Source organism: Miniopterus natalensis, chromosome 16 (genome assembly GCF_054644295.1).
Source record: "Miniopterus natalensis isolate mMinNat1 chromosome 16, mMinNat1.hap1, whole genome shotgun sequence".
Classification (NCBI taxonomy): Eukaryota; Metazoa; Chordata; class Mammalia; order Chiroptera; family Miniopteridae; genus Miniopterus; species Miniopterus natalensis.
Window position 1 is genome coordinate 44,606,683 of NC_142096.1, and position 20,823 is coordinate 44,627,505.

Genomic DNA, 20,823 nt, shown 5'->3' on the forward strand with positions numbered 1-20,823 from the left:
GCGGGCCGCGCCAGCTTCGCGCCAAGCTTGATCTGCGCGGCGGCCGGCGGTCTCCGAGCGGGGGGTGCGGCCCGCATGGCTCGGACCCTGAACTGCATCGTCGCCGTGTCCCAGAACATGGGCATCGGCAAGGCCGGGGACCTGCCCTGGCCCCCGCTCAGGTAGCTGCCGCGCCGGGCTGCGGTGCGAGCCGCCGTCTGCCGGGGCCCCGGCCGGGCGGCGCCGGCCCGGCTGGCCGCGGGGGGCGGGGAGCGGACTTGGGACCCAGCCGCCCGGAGCCGAGCCGGTCTGCCGTCCGCGCCGGAGGCCGGGAGGCGGGAGGGCGGCCTTTCCCCGGCCTGCCCCGGGGCGCCCGCCCCGCAGAGCCCCTCCGCGCCCGCGCCCGGCCGGGACTGGAGCCCGCGGGAGGGGCGCCGAGTGACGCCGCGCTCTCGCCCTGCAGGCAGGAGTTCGCCTACTTCCAGAGGATGACCGCCGCCGCGGCAGCAGGTGACGGGACCGGCGGCGGGCTCCCGAGGGCCTCCCAGCGCAGACTCGACCCAAGCGTGGTTCCCCACGGTCGTCCGGGAGCTTCTGTCTCCACACTGATCTGTGTGCCGTTCCCAGTCCTCATTCCTCTTTTTAAACGGGCTTTGAGATTTTACGCGGGTCGCGTGCAGTTGAGGCCCTGGGCCGGAGTGGCCGCTGGGTGGCGCTTGGCGCGGGGCGAGACGAGGCCTCGGGCGGGGGCGGCGGGCGACGAGTCCGCGCCCGGCTCCTGGCCCTCGGTTTGAGGTGGGGACGTTCAGAGTGATGCCGAGAGCTGGGGGATGCGATCGCAGCGGTTTCGAGGTGCTTGTGGGACACTGGGGCACAGGTAGCTCGGACACTGGAAGAAGTGGACAGCCAAGGAAAAGGCTCTGCGGTCGGGGGACCCACCTGACACCTGAGGCGCAGCCCGGCGCGTTTGCTCGGGCGGAGCGCGGCCCTGCGCCGGAAGCTGCGGGCTGGGACCAGCAGGGGGCGCGCAGGAGGCGGCCGGGGAGTCGATGTTTGGTCTCTTCCTAAAGCCAATGAAAAAACATTTAAAAAATAAAACCTTCGATGTATATCTGGTCACAGGAGGAGGAATAGCAGCGTAAACAGGGAAGTAGGAAGGAGCAGGTGCAGCATAACTTTAACGGAACAGACACAAGTTCTCGGCCTTGGCACTTAGATCATTGGTAGAGACAAGATGGCAAGAGCTTGAAGCTGAAGGGCTGAAGTGAACCACCCTCTAGAGCCCTAAGCCCCTGGCCCTTGCTGCTGTGGCCCAGTGAGCTGGACTCCAGGTCAGGACACGGGCCCTGGGTTTCCGGCTGGATTCTGGATCCCTGGTAGGGGGCGGGCAGGAGGCAGCCTGTCGAGGTCCTCTCTCTCTTCCTCTCCCTCTCTAAAAATCAATAAAAATATCTTTAAAATAGAACAAAGAATCCTAAGTAGTCTGGTAATAGGAAACAAAATATGGAAAAATGCCTAGTCTTGCTAGTTTGTAAACATTACTGCTTTTTTTGTTTCTATTATCTTTTAAATTTATCTTTATTGTTGAAAGTGTTGAAAGTATTACAGATGTCCCCCTTTCCCCCTATTGATCCCCTCCACCCCGGATCTGCCCTACCCGCAGGCCTTCTCCAGACCAATGTCTGTGTCCATGGGTTATGCATGTAAGCATGTAAGTTCTTTGATTAGTCTCTCCCTGCCCACTCCCCCATCCCCACCTTCCCACTGAGATCCCTCAGTCTGTTCCATGCTTCTATGTCTCTGGGTCTGTTTTGTTCATCTGTTTATTTTGTTCATTAGAGTCCACATATGAGTGAGATGATGTGATATTTGTCTTTCTCTGCCTGGCTTATTTTCACTTAGCGTAATATTCTCCAGGTCCCTCCATGCTGTCCCAAAAAATAAAAGATGCTTCTTTTTCACAGCTGCGTAGTATTCCATGGTGTAAATGTCCCACAGCTTTTTTATCCACTCATCTGATGGGCATATGGGCTGTTTCCAGATCTTAGCTATTGTAAACTGCGCTGCTATGAACATAAAAGTGCATAAGTTCTTTCTGATTGCTGTTTCCAGTTTCTTAGGATATATTCCTAGAAGTGGGATCGCTGGGTCACATGGTAATTCCATATTTAACTTTTTGAGGAAACTCCATACTGTTTTCCACAGTGGCTGCACCAGTCTGCATTCCCACCAGCAGTGTACTAGGGTCCCCTTTCTCCACACCCTCGCCAGCACATGTTGTTTGTTGACTTGTTGATGGAGCCATTCTGACAGGTGTGAAGTGATGCCTCACTGTGGTTTTAATCTGCATCTTTCTGATGATTAGTGACGTTGAGCATTTTTTCATGTCTCTTGGCCATCTGTGTGTCCTCTTTGGAGAAATGTCTATTTAGGTCCTTTGCCCATTTTTTAATTGGATAGTTTGTCTTCCTTTTGTTAAGTTGTGTGAGTTCCTTATATATTTTTGATATTAACCCTTTATCAGGTGTGTCATTGGCAAATATGTTCTCCTATACAGTGGGCTCCCTTTTCGTTTCATTGATGGTTTCTTTTGCTGTGCAGGAGCCTTTTAGTTTGGTGCCGTACCATTTGTTTATTTTCTCCTTTGTTTCTCTTGCCCTAGGAGATATATTGGCAAACATGTTGCTATGAGGGATTCTCAGATTTTGCTGCCTGTGTTTTCTTCTAGGATTTTTATGGTTGCACATCTTACATTTAAGTCTTTTATCCATTTTGAGTTTATTTTTGTGTATAGTGTAAGTTGGTGGTCTAGTTTCATTTTTTTGCATGTACCTGTCCAATTTTCCCAGTGCCATTTATTGAAGAGACTGTCTTTACTCCATTGTATGTTCTTGCCTCCTTTGTCAAATATTAATTGAGCGTAATGGCTTGGGTCGATTTCTGGGTTCTCTGTTCTGTCCCACTAATCTACATGTCTGTTCTTGTGCCACTACCAGGCTGTTTTGATTACAGTGACTTTGTAGTATATCTGGTATTGTGATCCCACCAACTTTGTTCTTCTTTCTCAAGATTGCCGTGGCTACTCCAGGTCTTTTTTGGTTCCATATAAATTTTCAAAGAGTTTGTTCTAGATCTGTGAAATATGCTGTTGGTATTTTAATTGAGATTGCATTTAATCTATAGATTGCTCTGTGCAGTATGGACATTTTAATGATGTTAACTCTACTGATCCATGAACACAGCATATTCTTCCACTTGTTTATATCTTCCTCTCTTTTTGCAACATCCTGTAGTTTTCCGAGTACAGGTCCTTTACCTCCTTGGTTAAATTTATTCTTAAGTATCTTAATTTTTTTGTTGCAATGGTAAATAGTATTGTTTTTTTAGTTTCCCCTTCTGACAGTTCATTATTGGTGTATAAAAATGGCATCGATTTCTGGGTGTTAATCCTGCTACCTTGCTGAATTCATTTATTAAATCTAATAGTTTTTTGGTGGAGTCTTTAGGATTGTCTCTGCACATGTTAGTTTGATTATAAAGTCACTCTAATTCAGTGATTATAAATGTGTACGTTCCTTTGATCCAGATATCTGACTCACAAACTTTTTTCTCCTAAATAATTAAACCAGAAATGGAAGCTATGTGTATAAAAGTTTTAAGGAAAGAGGCACAACTTGAAAGTATTTTCAGCTAATTGAGTGGAATATTAAGCAGTTATTTTTTAAGTATGGCTCTTAATTTAAACCTACAAAGTACACAAATGTGAGTACTGTTATTATCAAACAGTTAAACAACACTTTTTAGATGTCAAACATTGTCTAAGGCTTCAGTCCCCACAATCCTAAAGTAGGAGCTATATGTTATCCCCATTTCATAGGTATGGATAGTAAGGCCAGAAGATTAGCAGGACCTGTGTAGTAGGTAACAGCATACGTTCCCCTGGAGCATTTGAACTCTGAATCTTTGCTTTTCACAACTATGTTATACATGACTGATTAAAACTATATTGAATATAAGTTGGATAAAGTCAAAGGGAAAAATAATTACTATATTTAGATAATGAGTGATAAATGGTAAATTTTGGTAAACCTGTTAAAAATTTTAATTTTTTTAAAGCAGATCCACTAGAGGTCAATGTGATTATATATGCATAAATATAAATGTATGAAAATATATATGTATATTCCCAAAATATATCTATTCTTTCTATGTGATTTTATAGGTAAGCAGAATTTGGTGATTATGGGTAGGAAGACCTGGTTCTCCATTCCCGAGAAGAATCGACCTTTAAAGGACAGGATTAATTTAGTTCTCAGTAGAGAACTCAAGTAAGTACACCTTCACCACATGAAAACCATGTGCCACTTCTTATGTTGGGGTCAGTATATGACAAAGTAAAATACTATAAATGTAGCTATTGATGAAGCTGCTTAATATCACTAGGTGATTATAGGAAATGAATAAGCAGTTATAACTTATTCTGCTGCTCAAGTGAGTGGTTTCAATTCTCCTCAAATGATGAGTCTTAAAAAGTTACATTAAATCTCACTATGGTAACAGAATTGCATGTTTCCCTGAATTCAATTCAATTTAGTAGGGTCAAATATCAGTTATATAAATTAATAACTTGTCAGTTGTACATAAAATCAAAATACATATGTTTTGGGACTTGCCAAAATGAAGTTGCTATCATTTCCCTAGACTCAGTCCTAAATGCAGCAAGATAAATTTTAAGATGGGCAAAAAACTGTCATAATCTTGTACTCTAGTTTTCCTCAAAACCCAAATAGTATTTTGTACTTCTGTTCTTTATCCTGTGTCTGCAAATAAATTTCGAAGTATTGAAATGGTCCTAGGGATCCTAGAAGAAGGGAGTATGTGCAGTTGGCCTCTGCTAGGAATTTTCCTGTCCTTGAGGCCAATATAGTTAGTTCCTGATGCCTGGAAATGAACTTGAAAGAGGTGTGGGCAGCTGGGGTGGTAGTTAACAGCATTAAAACTACCCGTGAAGTGACATTCTGATTTCCATATTTTTTGGCGTTTACATTGGTCCTAACCCAATAAAATAATTTTCTGAACTTCAAGGGTCTGTTTGGGGGTAGTTGGCCTGAATTAGACCTTAAGGAAAAGTTTGGGATTGGCACGCTGATTGTTTCTTAAACTACTAATATAATCATAAAAATATCTTACAAGGAAGTGGATTACACAGTTGTGAGGGCTGGCAAGTCCAGAATTTGTAGGGTAGGCCATCAGGAAGGGGAGGCTACCACTCTTCAAGGGCTGAAGCTGATGTCTACAGCTGAAATTTCTTCAGGGACGTCTTAGATCTGTTTTTAAGGCCTTTCAACGGATTGAATCTGGCCCACCCTGATTAAAGTCATCCAATTATCAGCTTGAATCACATCTATAAAATACCTTCACAGCAACACCTGGATTAGTGTCTGACTAACTAAGGACTATTTCCTAGCCAAGTGAACACACCAAAGACCATCACACCACAGGAAGGAAAAAACATTGCACAACTGTAGGCTAAGGGGGCTTGGGGTTGTATAGATTTTCTCCCAGATCCCTCCTAGAATGGCATAGGTAAAAACCTGGAAGAAAGTGTACCAGAATATGTACATTGCTTGTCTTTGAGTGATGGGGAATATGTTGATGTGGATCTTGTCACCTGCCTCAGTCTTCATTCTGTTCTCTTTCTCCTGGTTGCTAGGATATTCTGATTATCTCTATACTTGGTAAATCCAAATTGACAGACTGTATTGTCATTTCTAGAGACTCCTTAATATATTCTTGAATACTACTCAAGTTTATTTATGGCTAGCTTGAGCTAAAACAAACATAAAGAAATCTCAGTGGGAGAGATGTTCAGTTGAGACAGCAAATCTCCTCAAATGATGAGTCTGATTTCTTTTTTATGACCCATCTGGGGTATGTGTAATTGGGTTTGGCTGTTTATTATATGTTTATATATAACATTTATTGGTGTATTTCACTTTTTATTTATAGGCAGAGAGAAAATTTAAAGTCTTTATTATCAAGCATGCTAAGGAAATAGGGATATCAGGAAAAAAATTTAAAGTTTATTTTTTATCCTGCCTTCTGCTTCCCTGGTCAATTGCTGGTCAGTTCTATACATGTCCTGAGCACCTGCTATGTAGCAGGCACTGCTGGGTCCAGATAAAAGGGGAGAGATTTACACATGTGAATCACTATTGCTCCTGTAAGTTTTCAGAGACAATCTTTCACCACCACCCTCTCCCCTGTGTGAGAAGAAACTGAATCCTCAAGATAATCCCCAGATTTGCTGGCCCGTACTAGTTATTCAGGGTAACTATTTACTTAATAAGTTATAGGGGGAAAATGCTTTTCCATGGCTTTCTAGACTATCAAGTGTGGCTTTAAAAGGAATGCTCTACAGCTACATTTGGAAAACAGATTGGCACTTTCTCAAAAGGGTAAACAGTTATGTGAACCAGCAATTCTCCTTGGTATATACCGAAGATAAATGAAAACATATGACCACACAAAAACTTGTACACAGATGTTCACAGCAGCATCATTCATAACATCTAGAAATTGGAAACATTCCAAATGTTCATCAACTGAGGAACAATAAACAAAATGTGCTATATCCATACAATGGAATATTTATTCCTCCACAAAAAGGATTACGTGCCAAGATATGCTACAGCACAGATGAACTTTGAAAACAGTGTGCCAACTGAAACGACCAGACACAGCAGACCACACGATGCCCTTTCTATCAAATGTCCAGAATAGGCAAATCCCTGGAGAGAGGGGGTGGAAGCGGGGATACCTGATAATAAGCACCGGGCTTCCTTTCAGCGTGATGGAAATGTTCTGAAAGTAGACGGTGGTGATGGTTATACAGCTCAATGAACATACTGAAAAGTTAACTGAATTGTACGCCTTGCAAAGGTAAATTGTATAGTATGTAATTTCTCTCAATAAAGCATTTTTTTAAGGTCTTTGGGACCAGAAATTAAGAAGCTTTACTGCAATGTTGTAGCTTTGACAGCATCTTTAAAAAATCTAAAATTGCCTCCATGAAATAAGATGTTATAACTGATGTTCAATCCAAAAATTATCATTTCATGGTGTAATATTTTTGTGGTCTTACCATCAGATTCTCTTTATTGAAAGAATTACAGATGTCCCTCATTTTTCCCCCATTGATCCACTCCACCCTGTACCCCTCCCCGCAGACCTTCACCCCACTATTGTCTGTCTCCATGGGTTATGCACATAAGCATCTAAGATCTTAGGTTAATCTTTCCCCACCCGCCACCCCCTGCTTTCCCTCTGAGATTCATCAGTCTGTTCTGTACTTCTATGTCTCTGGATCTATTTTGTTCATTGGTTTAGTTCATTAGATTACACATATGAGTGAGATTATGTGGTACTTGTCTTTCTGTCTGACTTATTTCACTTAGCATAATACTCTCCAGGTTCCTCCATGCTGTCTCATAGGGTAAGAGAGCCTTCATTTTTACAGCTGCGTAGTATTCCATGGTGTAAATGTCCGAGGAGATGCTTGATATGATTTTCACCTTGAACTTGTAGAGACTCCCCTACTGTGATTGTATTGCTGTTGATCTCTCCTTTAAAGTCCTCTAGAAGTTTTTTGTATTGTGTTTTCCCCCCCCCAGCCTGTCGGAGTCTTTTGTTCTGAGGTGGGTTTCTTGTAGACAGCATATATTTAGGTCAATGTTTTCTTATCCATTCAGCTACTCTATGTCTTTAGGTTGGCGCATTTAATCCATTTATATATAAAGTTATTATTGATAGGTACTTATCTATTGCCATTTTATTTGTTTATGCCTATGTTTCTCCTCTCTAGTTCAACTTCTAATTACAGCAGTCCCTTTAACATTTCTTGCAATGCTGGTTTGGTAGTGATAAACTCCTTTAGCGTGTTTTTTTTTTGCCTGGGAAGCTCTTTATTTCACCATTTATTTTGAATGATAGCCTTGCTAGATAGAGTAGTCTTGGTTTCAGATCCTTGCTTTGCATTACCTTGAATACTTCATGTCATTCCCTCTGGCCTGTAGAGTTTCTGAGGAGAAATCAGCTGACAGCCTAATGGGAGCCCCTTTGTAGGTAACAGCTTGCTTTTCTCTTGCTGCCTTTAAGATTCTCTCTTTGTCTTGAATTTTTGGCATTTTAATTATGATGTGTCTGGGTGTGGGCTTCTTTGGATTCTTCTTGCTTGGGATTCTCTATGCCTCCTGAACTTGTGTCACTTTTTCCTTGACCAGGTTAGGGAAGTTTTCTGCCATTATTTCTTCAAACAGGTTCTCTAACCCTTGCTTACTTTCAACCTCTTCTGGCACTCCTATGATGTGAATATTGTTACGTCTCATGTCCTCCTGTTTTTTATTTTTTTATTTTTTTTTTGGTTCTTGATTGAGTGATTTTTTTCTACCCTTTTTTTCCCCCCTAAATATATCTTTATTGATTTCAGAGACAGGAAGGAAGAGAGGGAGAGATAGAAACATCAATAATGAGAGAGTCATTGATCAGCTGCCTCCTGCATGCCCTCTGCTGGGGATTGGGCCTGCAACCTGGGCATGTGCCCTGACTGGGAATCAAACCGCAATCCCCTGGATCCTAGGTCAGTGCTCAACTGCTGAGTCATGCTTGGTCGGGTGTTACCCTGTCTTCTAATTCGATAATCTTATCCTCAGTTTCCCTTAATCTGCTATTTATTCCTTCCAATATATTTTTTATTTCTACTATGTCATTCTTAATTTTCTTTATAGTTTCCATATTTTTTCTCGTGCTGTTGAGGAGCCTTACAATCAGTATTCTGAACTCTATATCTGATAGATTGCTTGTGTCCATTTCATTTAGCTCTTCTTCTGGAGAATCCTTTCATTTGGGGCTTTATTTATCTTCCCATTTTGGCTGCCTGTTTGGATTTGTTTCTATGTATTAGGTAGATCTGCTAGGACTCCCAGTCTTTTAGATGGTCTCTGGTGCAGGCCAATGTCCGATGCTGTTTGTGACTGGCCACAGCTTGTGGTTCTCTCTGCTGGGTCTGGGGGTGTGTTTGGACAGGATCAAGACGCACACCAACATCTGCTTTTCCAAGCCCTGGGTCCGGAAGCAAATCAGGCAAAGACTCAAAGCACCCAGAGGCTGTTATTCAGCCTCTTAATGAGCTTCAGGCTGTAGAATCTCCACGGGGTGGGGCCAGAGGTTTTCCAGCTGGTTGGGGCAATTGCTTTTCCCCCATGGAAAAGCTGCTTTGAAGGTAAGTGTCTGTCTGAGAAAGATGTCCTCTGCAGTATGTGGGAATGACTAGGCACAGGAGTCCTGAGGGATGCCCTCTGATCTCTATCTCCAGGGCCCACAGCCCTAGGTTCTCCCCACACAGCTGCAGTTCCACTCTGCCCTCCCTCTGTTGTAGCCCAAGGTGAGTGACTGCACATGAAACTTTGTGTGTTGGCTCTTTAAGAGGGTGCCTGCATTTCCAGGCGTTCTCTCCCTGGCAGATAGAAACCTGGATGCTTTTCACAGCTAGATGTTATGGGGGCACCTGTCTCAGGTCTGATGCTCTGGGCTTGGGAGCCCAGCCTGGTATTTAGGCCCCAGAGTCCTCAGTGGGAACCCCCCACAGCTGAGATCTCCCTGTGGACCTTCAGCTGCTGCCTCTGGGAGCCCAGCCAGCCCTCTGGTGCCTCTGCACTCCCTACCCGTCTCTGTGGGGTCTCCCCTTTTCCTCCTTGGCTGTGGGGTGCTGTCCAGCTCGTCCTCAGTTGCAATTCGATATTCAGAGTGGTTTTTCTATAGTTCAGTTGTCATTCCAGCTTGGTCCAGGAGAGAGTCCGTGTGGCTTCCCCTCGGTCCGCCCCCATCTGGGACTTTCCGTGGCACTTTACTTGTTAATGACAGAAACCCTGACATGCTCCGTGTTTAGTGCTCACCCTTCTCTGTATTATTCGGAATGTGAACCTCCTTTCCCCGCGTGCCACATAGTAACAGTTTGAATATCACTGGAAACTATTCATTCAAGCATTTTACTTTTTCCAACATTTTGTCATGAAACTTTGAAATGTAAAAAACTTTGCGGCAAACACTTGTGTACCCACCACATAGATCTTGCCATTTGAACATTTTGCTCTGCTTGTTTTATCACCCATCCATCAATCCGTTAGTCTTGTTCTTTTTATGCATTTCGAAGTAAATTGCAGACATTAGTATGTTTTCCCCTAAATATTTTACCATATACGTCATTAACTACAGTTCAGTATTTCTTTACACTTTTTCCTTTTGAGATAATTATGTACTGTGAAGCATACAAGTCTTAAGTGTACATTCCCTAAGTTACAACAAATATATGCACCTGTAGAACCCATATCAAAGATACAGAACGCTACCATAACCCCCAGAAAGTTTCCTCATTCCCCTTCCCAGTAATCTTTACTTCATCCCTCCAGAGACAACTATTCTTCTGAGGTTTTTCTGCAATAAATATCTTGAGATAAGAGAAGTATTTTTTGTGTTTTTATTCCTTGTGGACCATACATACACAAATGTGGGTTAAATTATTGGTCATAGGCAATACTGCTGTTAACTGTTTTTTGTTGAAAGGATTCACATTTATGATGATTTTAGTTTTTTAATTATTGCTTCCTGTACAGATTATCTGCCTAGTGTCGATGGCTTTTGTAGAAATTGTAATTCTTTCCCTTAACCTCAGGGAACCTCCAAAAGGAGCACATTTTCTTGCCAAAAGTCTGGATGATGCCTTAAAACTTCTTGAGGAACCAGAATTAACAAATAAAGTGGACATGGTTTGGATAATAGGAGGCAGCTCTGTTTACAAGGTAAGTAAAGTTACCTGTGAACAGAGTGTTCCCTCTGCTTCCTTTCGACTCCCCTGTGTCTGTACTATCAGGTCACAAGCGAAGGAAGCACATTTCCCTGCTGTCAGTTAGACATATTGTCAATATGAATTCTTCGTTTTTGATGCTATCATGCAAACTAAATAAAAATGTAAAAGTAAGTTTTTAAGTCTTTATCAGTTTATTTCCAATTCAAAATAGTTGATGTTTCCAGTTTTAAAACATTCTAAATCCTTCCCTTTGAAACATACTGGGGCTGCACTGTTTTCTACTCCCTGGATACCCTGAGACGCTGAGTTACCCCTTTTCTCCAAGGAAAACTACGTCTCTTCCTAAGATAGTGATGGGCTCCCAGCTGATGTACACTGACCAGATGTATATGAATTTGTTAAAAACAGAAAACTCTACCTCAACAATTTTCATAAAGTGTGAGGGCAAGGGAAAAGTATTAAATTATTTTATTTCATAAGGGAAAACAGTAGGTAAAAGAGAAAATATTCCTTGTTCTTGACACCAAATGACTTCCAGCTTTCAAAAATTTTGAGGAAAACAAAAGGAATTTTCGTACTCTTTTAAAGTACTCATGAAAGATTAATATTTATGGGAAGGGAAAAAGCAGCCCCTACCTTTGGGGGCTTGTGGGAGCATGTGTACTGGAGTTACCTGAGAAGAGGCGTACCAGGATCTGAGCTGGGATTACAAAAACTGTTATGTTCCTTTTTCTATAACCTTTTAAACAATATAAATACTTCAAATTAAATTCATCTATATAATTTGATAGATCTACATATAGTAGGTAAGGAAGTGTAATCTCTAAGTTATAATTCTGCATTATCACCTACCTCATATCTCAACATTTGTAGAACATTCAGGCTTCTCTTCTCGTGGGCCAACGTGGGCCTACTCAGTTGCTTTTGTAAATAAAGTTTCACTGGAACATGTATTCACTGGAATATGGCCGTCGGCTTAGTATTGTCTGTGGCTGCTTTTGCCTAAATGGTAAGAGAAACCCTGTGGCCCTAAAGCCTAAAAGATTTACTCTCTGACCCTTTACAGAAAAGGTTTGCCAAAAAGCATTGCCTTTGCTACAGACTTTCACATGCTGTGGGGTTGGTCCTATTCAATTTTCCTAAATTTTGATACAGCAAGAATTGGTAGAATATTTATTTGTTTGGGGCAAGAGAATAAACAATGTAATACTATAAACTGTAATATTGAAAATAAAAAGTAAAATTTGTTCTGTGCCCTTTATTTGGAATTTTAAAGATAACAAACACTTGAAATTATATATATATATGTAAGTATATATTGTTTTTTCTTTTTCAATCCAGAGTTATTTCAATCCAGGCATATTATTGCTTTCTTGGAGCTGCAGCTGGGACTCATGATTTTTAATATATATACATATATTTTTAAATATCTTTATTGATTTCAGAGAGAGGAAAAGAGAGAGAGAGACAGAAACATCAATGATGAGAGAGTTATTGATCAGCTGCCTCCTGCACGCCCCTACTGGGGATCAAGCCCGCAACCCGGGCATGTGCCCTGACCAGGAATCAAACCCCGATCGCCTGGATCCTAGGTTGACACTCAACCGCTGGGCGGGACTCATGATTTTTAATCAACAGTACTATAGGTGATAGTTAGAAAAGTCATTAATAGTATGAGACCAAATATAATCACTAGCAACAAGAGCAGAATAAATTACTAGCGTTATAACTATCTCCTGGGAAATGAAAGCATTATTAAACTTTGTGTAAATGTACCAAGTATACCCTTGAGGTTTTCATTATAATTTATACTATCTTATCCATTTATGTATATGTAAATTTTTCTATAGCCCGTAATTAGATAGTTTGAGGTTCTTAATTCTTAAGCAACCACCAAGAAAAAAGACAAAACTGAACACTTAAATGAAAAAAGAGTTCATGTAGGGAAACTAGAGGTGAGAATATATTTTAACTCTCATAATTATATATAATGATTAGTCCATTCTCAACATAAATAAGGCGTACTTTTCAGGGCTCCAAAGTAAAGAATGGGATATTTAAATAGGATTCTTTCGTATCTAGTACAAACTTGCTATATAATTTAAACTTTTGTTTTATTTCAAAGGAAGCCATGAACAAGCCAGGCCATCTTAGACTGTTTGTGACAAGGATCATGCAGGAATTTGAAAGTGACACATTTTTTCCAGAAATTGATTTAGAGAAATATAAGCTTCTCTCAGAGTAAGTAAAATGTTACTAATTATTCCGAAGCACTTCTGGATTTCTAGCTTAAGAATTATAGGAAAGAGTATGTCTCTCAGATTAAATTTGGGGTAGTAATGTGTTTTATAGACACGTATATAGAAATTATTGGAATTCTGCTTTAACAGACTTGGGAATGTTCAAGTTCCCAAAACAGGTGCAGTCAGTGTTCACCAGATCACGTGTTTGCCACAGAGAGGGAGGGCTGCAGACAGGAGATAAACATTAGCAGTTGCCTTGTGGAGACCTGAAGTACTGTGATGTGGTAAATACTGTTGGTCTGAGAAGCCGTCTCTGAAGAGTGATGTTTGCACTGTTATCGGGGAAATTGGGGTATGGTCTTCCCCACTGGGCACTGGGGGCGGGGTCCTTACAATATCTCAAGAAAAAGAATTTCCCGCGACTCACACAGGAGGATCAGTGATTTTTATTTGGGTGGAATTACATACCTGGGTTTCCAGTCATAGAAGAAGTGTAGCTAGGGTTTCAGTTACACTTCTGAAGCAAAGCCAGTGTCCAGAGTTCCACTCCATGTTGCAGCCGGGTGCAGTTCAGCATCAGGCTACTTGCAGTGCATTAGTCCACTGTGTGTGGGGCCCACATGGTCATGGGCCACGTGGGCGAGTGCAGGGGAGCAGGAGCAAAGGCCTGGTAAGCCAGGAGTCAACCAAGAGAGTGGACTCCTTTGTTTAGGGAATTTAATATCCCAAATTTCAAGCCCTTGAGTAACTGACAGGCAAGTACCTTCCCGAGGGCACCCCAACTTTACTGGGCATGCGTCTGTTCTCCCTGTCCCTTCCCTCAGCGATTTTTAGGGAATAGACCAGTGGCTCCCTGGGGAGTATAAAGCTTTAGCTTCCTAGTGAAGCTGCCCAAATGACATGCCTATAATATTTCTCCTTTCCTTTGTTCCTTTCCTGTGATTAATAGCTAGATTAATTACAACAGTACCGTTATTAGAATCTAAATGACAAGCCAGCCATGCAAAGAACAGCGAAGAGCATTCCAGGAACCAGAAATGGCCAGTGCAGAGACCCGGTGATGGGAACAAGCTGGTCATGTTTCCTGAGCCTTGAAAGCCGCTGAGGGCATTGTGAGCAATGGGAAGACCCAAAGGGGTGAGGCCAAATGCAGGTTTAGGGGGCTTTGAATTGAGCGATGCTCTAGCTGTTTGTGGAGAATGGACCGGAGGGGACAGGAGTGAAGCTGGGAAACCAGTTAGTTGCTGTAGTTCAGGTGAAAGACGAAGGGACTTAGCAGTGGTGGAGATGGAAAGGAGAGATTACACTTGCTTTACGGTGTTGTGATTTTAGCATGAAACTGCCTGATTTTGAAAACTTACAGCATTTTAGTTTAAAAACACTTTTCAGCTTTAAGATTAATTATATCAACACTTTTTACTAGCTTTTAACAGATTCTTTCAAATATTCTCAGTTGAATTGAGTCAATTGTTCTTTGAGTGTTTGTTTTGTCAAGACCTCCCAAAAGAACATTCAGAAGCCAAGTCTGAATAAATAGGTGGCTAAGCTTTAGATTGATAGTTTATAGAGTAATAGGTAGTAGTCTTGAATCAAATGAAATGTATGACTGATTTTCTTGGCCTCTTAACTAGCTCTGAACAGCTGAAGTTCAGGCTTTTGCTTATAGTTTGCAAAGGTGACCACATAGAAGAGTCTCACTTACTGATTTCATATATGTTTACATAAAAATACGTGTGTTTTTCTTTGCTGCACCTCATGTATTTTCTTACACTGCTCAGGTTGCCAATTGTCACATGATGTGAAAACTGATCTCTGTTGTCCGTCATTTCTTCTCTTTCTCTTTGCTCCTGGCAAAGAGTAGGTTATTCTGTGAGTTGGCTTCACATGAATACCTTTCCACATCGGTTCTCAGTCACGCCTCTCCAGAGCTCTGACCCTTCAGGATCCTTGATGGCTTAAACACCATTCTGGCTCTCTGACTCTTAGAAATGAAGAATTTAAGATCTTTAGTGAGAAATGATTCATAAATCACAACATTCACCCACTGGAAGTATATAATGCAATGGTTTTAGTATATTCGCAGAGTTGTGCAATGATCACCACAATCTAAGTTTAGAACATTTTCATCACCTTCCAAAAAACATGTACTCAGCCCTGGCCGGTTTGGCTCACTGGCTAGAGCACTGGTCTGCAGACTGAAAGGCCCCGGGTTTGATTCCTGCTGAGGGCACGCACCTTGGTGTCAGGCCTCATCCCTGGCCCTGGTTGGGGCGTGTGCAGGAGGCAGCCCATCAGTGTGCCTCTCCTATTGGTGTTTCTCTCTCTGTCTCTCCCCCCCTCTCCCTTCCTCTCTCTCAAAGCGGAAAGATACCCTCAGGTGAGGATTCAAAACAAAACAAACAAAATGTGCACCCTCGGCAGCCATTCTCCACCCCGCCCCCCGAGCCCTGGGAACCAGCTGCCTGTTTTCCGTCTCTGTAGAGATGCCTCTGGAATTGGCTGCTTTCTTTTAGCGTACCTTTTTGAAGTTCATCCATGTTGTACTACAGGGGTGGGCAAAAGCAGATTTATAGTTGTGAATCACAAAACAGTTTATCCTTGTATTACTATTTATTAATTATCGTATTATTTCCATATGGACAACTGTAAACCTACTGTTGCCCCTCCCTGTATGTATCAGTACTTGCTTCACAAATTTTCTCCCATTATTTGAATTATCTTTTCACTTTTAAAAAAAATTTACATTTATTTCTTTTTTCACTTTCTAAATGGTATCATTTGTAGCACAAAGGTTTTACTTTTGATGTCCAGTTTTTCCTTTGGTCACTTGTCCTTTTGGTCTTAGACCTAAGAAACCATTGCCACCCAGCCAGTGTGGCTCAGTGGTTGAGTGTCGACCCAGAAACCAAGAGGTCCTGGTTCGATTCCTGGTTGGGCCACATGCCCAGATTTCTGACTCGATCCCCAGTAGAGGGTTTGCAGGAGGCAGCTGATCGATGCTGCGTTCTCACATCGATGTTTCTCTCTCCCTCTCCCTCTCCCTTCTCTCTCTAAAAATCAATAAACTATTCTTTTAAAAAAGTCTTTTTAATTGATACATTTTAAAATTATATGTATATTTCTTTTACAGATACCCAGGCGTTCTTTCTGATGTCCAGGAGGAGAAAGGCATTAAGTACAAATTTGAAGTCTATGAAAAATACAAGTAGTGTGAAGGTGTTTTCTGGTTCATTTCAAGCTGTTCCCTCTCCCCTCCAAACGATTATGTATTTAACATTAGAAAAAGAGACTTCTGTTGACTAGATCTGGATAATTATTTCTAGCAATGTATTTTTATTAATTAGTTTTAATCTTAACTAGATTTGGTTAAATTAATCTTAACGGTGCTACATCATATACCCTTTGTGAAACATCTGTTGCTATAACTGTCTGAATGTCCATCAAGGGCCCAGGATTACGTCCCAAGCACCAGCCTAGGGTAACATATACCAAGAAACCACGATGAGAGAGTCCCCTGATAGCATGAGTTGAAACCCAGGCCTATAAAGAAAGGAGCTAGCTAAATTTGTCCAAATGTCAGAAATGGGTTATAAACCAGATGAGTTAGAACTTAGGTATTAAAAGAGAAGCAGATCGAAATAGGGACCAGAATTTCTCTCTGCACATCACACTTCTGAAAAAGTTCTGTTTACTCGGTTCCTGCAGCACATTCCACAGACATAGTAAGAGGCAGGTAGGAGATTCCTTTCATTATGATTAAAAGAGAAGGTCAGAGACCTTTAAAAACTCGTTGGGATGTTCTAGTGATAGAACAAGAATAGGTTGCTCTTCACACAAAAAAGTAACCTCACAACAAGCAGGCGGCCAGAATGAAAAACTCGAAGAGAATGGGTATTGTGAGAAACCAAAACTAGTAGGTTAGAAAATAAACTTCACATAATTAAAAATTAAAACATGTTTTACCCATCATGTTAGCAAATATTTGGATTTTTAGGTATCCAAAGAAATAGCATTTTCTGCCTGTACATTGGTACAAACTTTTTAGGGTAAGAGTTAGCAATAGCAATCAAAATTCAAAATAACCTGGGTTTGGATCCAGAACTTCCACTTCCAGAAATTAATCCTGAACAAAGAGACAGACGCAAGAGCATTTGTTGCACCATTTAAAAAATTTAGACTAGTATCCAAAATTTTCAATGTGGGGAAAATTACGCTGTAAACTGCTGACAGTATCACAGTTGAGTGTGTTATTTTGTGCATTAGGTACTTTGACTTTTTTGAACTATCATGTGCTTATTTTCATGAAAAATTAATTAAGGTAATAAATTGAGCCCTTTACATTTAGCAGTACAATTAGGATACAGAACATCACGAGTAAAGAGAAATTTCCTAAAAATCTTTCATAGAGAAAAAAACAAAAGCAGATCACACAGAAAAACAGAAATAACACTGCATAAGATTTACAAACCACAAGAAAACAATGGAGCAAGGAGCACAAGCAGGAAATTGTTAGTGTCCAGAGTTTTTAGAACTCACATATTAATAAGAAAAAGAAGCCGCTTAGAGAAGAGGAGAGACAAGGCCATGAATATGTGCACAGACATATATCCCCACTAGTGACTGGGGAAATGCAAATTAAAACTGCAGACAGGAACCATTCCACATGTACCAGACGTGGCCTTCTCACCAGTACTTGACACTCAGCCTTTTAAAATGTTGACCAGATTTATGAAGGATGGAGATGAATATACCCTTTGACCCAGCAATTCCACACACGGGTAAATGCCAAGAGCAAACCTGCATACATATCAAGAGACTTGTAGAAATATGTCACATCCTTGTTTGTAATAGTAAAAAACTAAAAACAACCCAAAAGGCCAATGACAGGAAAATGCATACATTACTGTCTTAGATTGGATTTCCCCCAAAAGCAGATCCCAAGACTAGAATTTAAGTGAAAGCACCAGGTGGTATGTGGAAAAGTGCAACTAGGAAGGTAAGCCAGTTCAAGATCAGTGAGCAGGCTCTCCCTGGGTACCACGCTCAATACTGGTGAGATATCTGGGAAACGGAGGGAAGGAAGCGGGAGTATTTATCCCCTGCTCATTGAGGGCTGTTCCCAGGGCCATCAATTCCCTGCCCTCTGTGTGGGCTGAACACACTTCAGCTGCTAGATAGGGCCCCGGTGTTTGCATTAAGAAGTTGCTGACAGGCACAGGACCAGTGAAAGCTAAACACCTAAACCAATTCCATATACTTGTAATTATGTGTGAGATCTTCATACTTATGTAGTAAAAAGTATAAAGCAACATACAGTTTGTTATTTTACAATTTAAAGAAATACAGAAGCAGAAAGACCAATTAGAAGTCCAGGTGACAGATGATGGTAACTTGGACCAGAGGCTTGAGTACAGTGAAAAAATTGTGATTCAGGATATATTTCGAAGTTGGAGGTAATGGGATTTTCTGATGGAGTTTAATTTTGGTTTTGGACCCACCAAATTTGAGATGCTTGGAAGGAAAGGAAGGAGAGGAGTAAAAGGAAAACAAAACTAGACTCATGCCTTAAATTCTGAGAAGATATTTCCGGCTGGTAAATCTATACTCAGCCGAATAATCAAAGACAATTGAAGCTAGGGAGAGATAGATCAGGAGACGCTCTAGTTTTCACTTAGACTTTTGGAACCATTTGATTTTATGTAACCATTTTCATGTATTTCTTTAATAAATACAATTATTGCTTAATAAGTTGTACTAGTTCATAAGTGCTGGCCTCCTGTTGGTCTTTGAACACTTCACATAAAATGTCAAAGACTCTTATGGCAATTTATCTCCACAGTCAGCTTAAAAATGTATAAAGGAAAACAAAATTAGCCAAGGGTCACAAAATTCCAAAAGCCAGTTGTTGGGAATATTAGCCTTTCTGTCGTGGTGCCTGGTTTGTTCATCTTTCAAGATGGGGAGTCAAAGTCTCACTTTTCCCAGATTGATTTATGAAACAGCACTATAAGGTGATGGTAATTCAAGGCAAAAAATAATAAACCATGACCACATATTCTAAATACTCAGGTTAGCACATTTTATGTTTTCATGAGACTGAAATTCTGTAACATCCATGTCCTAACAGGCTCTCAGGTCTTCCCCAGTCCCCATGTGAGGCCTTTGAAACAAGCACCCAGATGGTGCTGAGGCCTCCTCAAGGTTCTTGTTACAGGTAGGGTGCTTGGAAGGGAGAAAACTGACTGAAATTTTATTTCCTGTATCTAGAATATCGACATGAAGCAAAACAAAAACAAGCTAATTATAAGAACACGTGTGAGATTGGAGAAAGTAAAATGGTAAAGATTAGGTCTACATGTTGCTATCTGTTAGGAACTAATGACAATCCCTTCATCAGGAAAGCAAAGCTTGTCCCAAATCCTCCTAGTATCGGAGTCTAATTCTAATTAATGCACATCAGAATTTAGGATCACTGGCTTAAAACTGTTCTTGACCTATCATCTGGGGCTGGTATATTCCCCAACAAAATCGGAGTCTAATTCTAATTAATGCACATCAGAATTTAGGATCACTGGCTTAAAACTGATCTTGACCTATCATCTGGGGCTGGTATATTCCCCAACAAAATCGGACGTCTGGACAAGGAAGAGGGTGGATATGAGAATACAACCAGTGATTGCCCCATCCACACGTCCAGACTGCCCGCTGTCAGGCAGAAACTACCTTATTTCCTTGTCTCCCCTCAAGATGTGTAGCATCTCAAGTGTTTTTCAGTTGTGAAACATATTCTTGTTTGGCTTTTCCATCTAGACCAGGAAGCCTGTCCTTCCCTCAAATGCCATTAGTACATAAACTTCTCCACATTCTGTCCTCAGAACTCACTCCAGGAAGATGTTTGTTTCAAGTTGTACATGGGAAGTGGGGCTGAACCTGTGGACCCCCCTTTGGTGAGTGTTCCTTGCTGGTCCTCTCACTACCCAGACTTCTCCTAGGAACACCCCCACGCAGCCTGACACCCAGACATCTTTATCACTTACCACCTCTATAGCATTGAGTGGCATTTGGGTTGAAATTAAGAATATTGTCAACTCAGTACAAACTAGAGGGTCAGAAAGCAGGCTTATTTAGATGGAACGGTTCTGAGTTTCCATTTTAAGAACTTTAGCTATTACTTGGGTATATAAGTGTGATTATATTGGTCAGGGTTTTCCATAGAAATAGGACACAGGCACATCCTATTTGTGTATGTGTATATAGAAAGAGCTTTATTTTAAGGAATTGACTCATGGACTTATGAGGAATGGCAAGTTTGAAATCTGTAGGGCAGAACCAGCATGCTGGAATTTCAGCTAAGAGTTGATGTTGCAATATTGAGACAGAATTTCTTCTCCAGAAAACCAGTTTTCCCTCTTAAAGCCTTAAACTGATTAGATTAGGCCCACCCAGGTAGTTGAGTGTGATCTCCTTTCCTTAAGGTCAACCAATTGTAGGTGTTAACTATACCTACAAAATACCTTCATAAAAACACTGAGATCCATGTTTGTTTAAATCACCAAGTACTATAGCCTGGCCAAACTAACAGAAAACTAATCAAAGTAGTCGAAAATGTGATTGAGCTATAGGCCTTCCTGGAGTTATTTCCTTTTCATGTCAGAAAGCTTTTTGAAAAAAAGGCAACACTCTCATAAGCACTAATGTCACAATTGTGGGTTTATCAGGGTGTTTTTCTTAAAGAGT

At 41.3% G+C, this 20,823-nt stretch overlaps 1 protein-coding gene across 1 annotated transcript; it reads left to right on the forward strand.

Annotated features, from left to right (window-relative positions):
- Nucleotides 1-7: 7 nt before the first annotated feature.
- On the forward strand, nucleotides 8-17,452 carry LOC148091382 (dihydrofolate reductase-like). Its single transcript, XM_087825588.1, has 6 exons — nucleotides 8-161; nucleotides 443-489; nucleotides 4,202-4,307; nucleotides 10,709-10,835; nucleotides 12,969-13,084; nucleotides 16,217-17,452. Exons 1-6 carry the CDS (start codon nucleotides 76-78, stop codon nucleotides 16,293-16,295), a joined length of 561 nt encoding a protein of 186 aa, XP_087681714.1. The 5' UTR covers nucleotides 8-75; the 3' UTR covers nucleotides 16,296-17,452.
- Nucleotides 17,453-20,823: the final 3,371 nt, after the last annotated feature.